Consider the following 6,966-nt stretch of genomic DNA (forward strand, 5'->3'; position numbering starts at 1 on the left):
TGGTTGAGTTTTGGAGCGGAGTCATGAGACAGGTGGTGAAGGGATTGCCCTTGTCACCCAGCAGCCAGCCTGTGGTTTGACAAGGTACCTCATAGACTGAGGGAATAGCGGCCTGGGGCAGAATAAAGTCATCATAACTGCTGCCAGGATACCAGGCATTCGCCATCATGATGTGCTGAGCATGGTCGCACACCAAATGCACATTCAACGATTGGAAAACTTTGCGGTCGCGATACATCTCAATATTTAGATGAGGCACCTACAAAGCCACGTACATGGAGTGGAAGGCTCCCTGCACCATCTGTTCAAAGAGAGGACAATGAACTCCCCCCTCCTGGCATAAAGAGCATCTGTCACCTCTCTTATGCAGCAGTGGACGGTGAACTGGGAGATGTTACAGATGTCGCCTGCTCCAGCCTGGATGGATCCCGCGCGAAGGAGTTCAGGGCCACGGTCACCTTCACAGCCACTGGCAGTGCTGTGCTTGACCTGGTGTGAGGCTGCAGGTCTGGTTGCAAGAGGTGGCAAAATTCTGTTAGCACCTCCTTCGTAAAGTGCCGATGCCTCACACACTGAACCTGGCTCAGGATGAGGTTAGTGAATTGCTCTCGGAAGGCCCTAGGTGGTTAAGTGTGAATGTGTAAGTTTTCCAGAATATCCCAGCAGTCAGCTCTGAGTTAGAGGTGGATACGATGCCTGTCCAGTGCCAGAAAATACATCCTGGGGCCTGGAAGCACACAGTAGCTAAAAAGGTTTTTATTCCTTACCCGTTTTCTTGGCTATTTGATGCCCTTCTCTCCTCTCCATAAAGCTGTTGACTCCCTAGTGGGTACAGTGCCATGGGCACTGGTCTCCCTCCAGTGCCTCACCCAGGTGTCCGTTATTGATGTGGAGAGCATCGACTGTAGCAGGGTATTTGACTATGTGGGACACCACACCAATGTCCAATCCTGTCTTCCTTCAACAGCCAACCACATGCACTTCCCATACTTTCCAGACTTAGAGAACTAGTAAAAACTGACCAAAACTTTCAAAAAATCTGTCACATCCCTCAAGAAAGATGAGAACTCCAAAATGTTTTTTAACAACTAATTTGGTGAATTTTCGAGTATTTTGGATTCTATGAGCTTGGGCATTAGATTTTCTTTTAATATTTGGACAAAAGAGGAAGGAACCTTTGTTCAATTTTATTGCAAATTACTCTCTATTTCCATTTTGGGAATTGATTACTTTTTTATATTTTAAAACATATTTTTTTCATGAGCAGCAGAGAATCTATTCCTAGAAGGAATAAAACTGTTTCAATGAATTTTACTTTTTCTTTAAAAAATTGCTGATTAGATAAATGATGGATTGGAAACAATCCTCATTGGCAGAGGATCATTCCAGTCTGGGTTCCAGGAGACAAGTCTCATTGGCGTGTATGACTTCTGTTGGCAAAATCTGTGTCTGTAATGATAAAGTTTTAATTATTTTGAACCTCTTTTATCCTCTTAGCTTTCCTCCCTCTACTGAGCCTTCCTTTAGCTGAGATGACGACAGTCTCCATGAAATGGTCTTCTCAGCTTTTACCCACACTGCTCTGTGTTGACCAAGATGAATTGTATGAATTGCCGTTCACCAAATGGTGGCAAGTGGCCATAAACATTACCGACTGCCAGAAAATATTTTGCAGGTTTTTTCCCATCAAGTTCTGCACCGCACTAACTGTCCGCATTCGCACAGATCAACTACACAAATTAAATCTTAGCCACAGTTTCATTTTATTGGTTATTTTAATATTCAATCCCTGATATTACAATTACAATTGAAATTTCTGTTTGGAAAATCAGTGTCTGCAGCCATGTGTTTTATTTGTTTTAACCCATTTTAACCTATTTTTATATCCTTTGGCATTCCTCCCTCAACTGCGTTTCCCTTCACCGAGATGGTGACAGTCTCTGGAAAATGGACTTTCCCGGGTATTGTCCAAGCTGCTCTGTGTTGGCCAACGAGGGACTCAGAAGGTTTGATGAAGAGCTGGTGCAGCTGACAAGTTACAGGGCAGGGAGACTCCCAGTGACAGAGGCTGAGATCCGAATGAACGCTCTGGATGGGAGTCCAATCGTCTGTCTGCAAAGCTTCAGAACAACAGAATCAAGCTGATGATCTATTTGAAGAACCTGCAGTGGTCGTTGGCCCTTTCTCAGCTGTCACAGATGGAAAGCCTTTCACCCGGTGGGGGACTTTTTGTGAAGAGGCAGCAAGTGAAAGATAGGATGGTAGAGTGATTTTATAACACTCTCTATGGGCTGGATTCGATACTTTTATTACACCATCATTACCCTAAAAATAGTATGGCCTAGAAATTCATCTCAGGCAGTGGCACTAAACAGACGGTATTGGATGGTCTGCCCGTTAGAAGCAGTGCCTGATATTCAGTTGCATTGACTGTAGTGCAGCTGAATATCAGGCGCTGCGTATAATGGGCGGCCGATCCGATACCGCCTGTTTTGGGCCACCGCAGGAAACAAATTTCTAGGCCACAAAGTCACATGCTCAGAGTGCACTGAAGCTTATTTCACCTCCAGTTATATTGCCTTGCATAAATTGCTGTTAAAACACCCTAAACAGATCACACTAAAACTCTTATTTTACATATATATTTAGACATCAGTGCCCGTTTACCTACCCAGTTATCTAGAACTTCATGCGGTGATTTTAAACCAACCACTTGTCTGAAACTGGGCTAAGCAAAGTGGGCGGGGTCCTCACAGACACATGTCTGGTGATGTCATCGGGCCCCGGCTGCGATGTCAACTCTGGCCTGGGTGGTGGAAGCTGCTGCAGCTTTTCCAATAGGCCGAAGCAGCTCTGAACAGAACCAGATGTCAAAGGGTAAGTGTTTTACTTTCCTTTTTGCAGGAAAGTCCCGCCAAGCCCCAAAATGAAAGTTTAGGCCTCCCCTTGAAGGGATAATTACTAGTCCTAGCCCTTTTCGGGCCACCCCAGATCAGGCGTATTCCCCAGATGTTCACCTTCAACTAAAGTTAGAGATAGCCGAATTCTATAAAATGCTTAATTGGGTCTAAAGGTTCAGACTAGCTCTCCCTAAAGGAAAGGAACGACGTAAAGATGTTACCGGCCTCTGGCTAGCACTTTTAATAAGTTTAACTAGACTGTAACCTTCCGGATATTATGAGGGTCCGGAATACCCCCCAGAATTCTGCAACTCCTCACAAAAGATTGTACAGAAATTGAGTTTGCGCGATTGATACAGAAATACTGCTTGAGACAATTCTAAAAATATATAGATTTATTTAAGGGCCGACATACAGTTAACAGCTTTTGAGTCAATTGCAACATTAACAGTTCAAAAACGAATAGCTTACATTTCTTATCCTCAGAGATCCTTATTCTCAAATCTTAACTTTGTACATTTTTACATTTCTTTTTCTTAATTCTAATCCAGGATATCCACCAAAATCAAATACCTTGATTACCCGAGACTCAGAGTTGTAGGCTTACAGAGTGATTCTGAAGCCAAGAATTGCTTGCCCATTTCCAGCGACTTCTGACTGTCTATCTGAAAAAGCTCTATTTTATACCTTTTTTTAGTGGTTTATCCTTTGAAGGTTTCTGCTGATATAAGCTAATTATCTCTAGTCATCTCTCTGTTGACTTTTTTCTATTCTTACTGTCTATTTAGCTGCTGCATACATAATTATGTCTCTACCTTTAGGTGTTCCAAAAACTTATCAAAAATTGGCTACAACAGATTTGATCTCTTTGATGTCATTCTTATCGAAGGACTTCCATTCAATTCTTAATATTGGCTTAACTGGTTATTAGCAGACGTTGTGTCGCCGTGGTGTTCCAAGTTCAATACAAAAACCATGTGATTGCTTGGTGTCATCTATTGAAGTCATATCTTCAACGTTTTCTGTTGGTATCATAATTACAACATGTAATTTAAAGACACTTCAGCTAGGGTGTTTCATGCATGTCTTAACTACTTCAATTGGTTGCATATTAATCACGTTTCCTGTTTTTCAAGTTTAACATAAAACTATTTGACCAGCAGGTGTTTCTTTTACTTGATGTCATCTTTTCAAAGCCACATGCCTCTTTTAATGTTTCTGTGTTCCTGTTCAACGTGTTAGTTTTTAACACTTTACTTGGGTCATTCCATTGTGTTTCTCCCAACTCCAGACCTTCTGGAAGCGCCACACTGCTATTTCAAAAGGGCCATTGTTTTAGTATTAACAATCAATTCCCATTTCAAAAGCTTGAGACGCTTACAACTTTTGTGTTATCAAACCATCCCATCTCAGAAGCCTGTATTGACACAGCTTGTGTCGCCGAGACTTTAGATTTTTAAACCCAGTATATCATGTATTAATAAAATCAGAATTCTGTTCATAAGATGGTGTATTTTTCTGAAATATGGCTTTTTCCTTCACACCCTGTCCCGGACTCCACACGTTCCGCCCCTTCTGTCCCCCGAGACCCTCCCAGAACCTCCTTCAACGCACCTACCTGAACGCTGTATGGGCGGGAAGCGGACTGGCGACACGATAATGAGGTTCAGGATTGAAATACCCACGCCCCGCACCACTCACCCACCCAAAACCCATTAACTCTAATTCCCCCGAAACCTTTTCACACATAGCAAAAGGTCTAAGGATATGGAAACAATTGCTATTTCCTTAGTGCACCAGTGGTGTTAATATTCTTGAATGAAGCAAAGGAATTTAGAATAATTACAATAAGATTATCGTTTGAAAATTATACACACAAGTAAAATGCTCATTCGAAAGAAAGTGCCAGCAGAATATAATAATTGAAGCGAGTACCCAACCAAACCTGCTCATAGATCAGAGAGTATTAATGTATCCTTCAAATGCTTAGTTTCAGCTGGGAAAGTCAGCGTTGCCTAGTTAGAAAGGCGTAATTCAAAGAGAACACGTCAATATTCTTTATTGTCAGAATCAAATTCCAAGGCCTTTTCAAAGCACTCAATAGCTTCACACTTCTCCCCGTCCAGCTGGTGCAGTAACCCAAGAAAACCAAAGGCCTCAGTGTCTCTTGGATACCTGCGAAGTCGACTTTCTGCTATCTTCTCCAAATGTTTGTGACACTTTTTCCGTGTCTTTCACTACTTCCAGAAAATGGGTGATGGCCTTTGATCCAGAACTTTTCTGGTTCAGTTGAAATAACCCAGCCAGTAAACATATTTTCTGCTTATTTTCTGGATGAATATCTTCCAATGTCAATAGATTGCTGTAGATCTCCTCTGCTTTGGGATTTTCTTCATTTAATGAACAGATTTTTGCAAAATCCAGTTGTGCCGTAACAGATGTCAGTGGGCGGTGCTCAAATGCCTTTTCAAAATAGTACTTGCATTTATTGATCAACTCAGCTTTCTGTTGAAAAGTAGGATTGCGAGGGTCTTTGCTGTCTGGATTGTTGATCAGTTGAAATAGATTTTTTCTGTAACACACACCTATTTGGTGGTGTAAGAAAGTAGAGTTTGGGCTAATTTCTAATGCTTTCTTCAACAGCCCCACAGCTTCTTCCACATCTCCTTCTCTTCTCAAAAATGTTGCTGCATAACGAGTTACATATGGAAGGTCAGGGGACTTCTGCAATGCTTGTTCAACTAATTTGAGAGCTTCTGCCTTTTGCATGAACTCTTGTAGTTGTTTCATTGATTGACTGGGTTCACTACTCTCTGGGGTACCAGAAAACATTTAGTCTTCTCACCCAATGTGCAACAACACCTCAACCACCCCAACTCCCAATGATATGAACAGGAGCATTGGTTGAAGTACTCCATCTGCCTGCTGGTTTGCCCATTACACCTCCTTCTCATTCTTGTATTCCATTCCAAAATGGGAGCCCCTCAATTCAACGCCTTGTGCTAATTCTAAAACACTCTCTCTCTCATATTAGCAGTCTAATTAACTCTCTGCTAAACAGGATCGTCAACCTGGTCCTCCACAGGGACCCTGCTGACTGTGAGCCAGTCATTCCCCACTCCAACATGCAGAAGGAGAACCTATCCTCAAAGCAGAAAAGAAGGCCCATCACAAAGGTGTCCTCAACATTCTGAAAGACCATGTTTCATGAACTGACTCTTACCCTGCTGAACACCTTCCACCGTGCCAACCTCCAGGTGAGGTGTTAAACCAAGGCAGCATCTGCCTGTTCCAGTGGTTCAGGTGGACGCTAAAGATTCTATCGCACTACTTGAAGAAAAGCAGGGAGTTGTACTTTCCAACATCACCAGATCTGCCCCTGCTTCAGCACATCTGCTGCTGAAAACCTCATTCATGCATTTTCACCAGACTTGATTACTCCAATGCTTTCCTGGCCAGATTCCCACCCTCTACCCTTCATAAACGTCAGCTCATCTAAAACTCTGCACCAAGTCCTGCTCACCCATCCTTCTGTTCGCTGACCTACATTGGGTCCCGGTCCACCAATATCACAAATTTAAAATTCGCATCCTGGTGTTCAATTCCGTTCACGGCCTCACCCCTCCCTATCTCTATAACCTCTTTCAGTCCTACAATCCTCCGCAAATTCTGCATTCCTCTAACTCTGGCTCCTGTCCATCCTCCAGCTCATCCACCAATAGCGGCCGTGCCATCAGCCCAGACAGGCCTGAAACTCTGGAATTCCCTCGCTAAAACTCTCCACCCCACTCTCCTCCTTTAAGACTCTCCTTAAAACCTACCTCTTTGACTAAGCTTTTTGTCACCCATCTAAGTATCTCCTTCTTTGCCTCGGTGTCAATTGTTGCCTGATTCCGTTGCTGTGAAGCACCTTGGGACATTTTACTACATTAAAGGCGCTATATAAATGCAAGTTGTTGTCGCACAAACTGAACTGTCACATTTCCCTACAAAACAGCAGCGACTGCACTTCAAAATAATTCACTGAATGTGAAGCACTTTGGGACATTTCTGAGCGGTGTGATAA

The 6,966-nt window shown here is 42.9% G+C and overlaps 1 protein-coding gene across 1 annotated transcript; it reads right to left on the bottom strand.

Moving 5' to 3' along the window:
- Positions 1-5,057: 5,057 nt before the first annotated feature.
- Positions 5,058-5,690, bottom strand: LOC147113597 (antiviral innate immune response effector IFIT1-like). Its single transcript, XM_085996139.1, has one exon. It carries the CDS (start codon positions 5,688-5,690, stop codon positions 5,058-5,060), a length of 633 nt encoding a protein of 210 aa, XP_085852265.1.
- Between the last annotated feature and the right edge of the window lie 1,276 nt (positions 5,691-6,966).

This window comes from Somniosus microcephalus, chromosome 8 (assembly GCF_052327205.1).
Source record: "Somniosus microcephalus isolate GS21.2 chromosome 8, FLI_Smic_1.0, whole genome shotgun sequence".
NCBI classification, from domain to species: domain Eukaryota; kingdom Metazoa; phylum Chordata; class Chondrichthyes; order Squaliformes; family Somniosidae; genus Somniosus; species Somniosus microcephalus.

What these genes read in the sequence shown, in the direction of transcription:
- LOC147113597 (XM_085996139.1), bottom strand. Translation starts at nt 5,690, where the DNA reads ATGAAACAACTACAAGAGTTCATGCAAAAGGCAGAAGCTCTCAAATTA.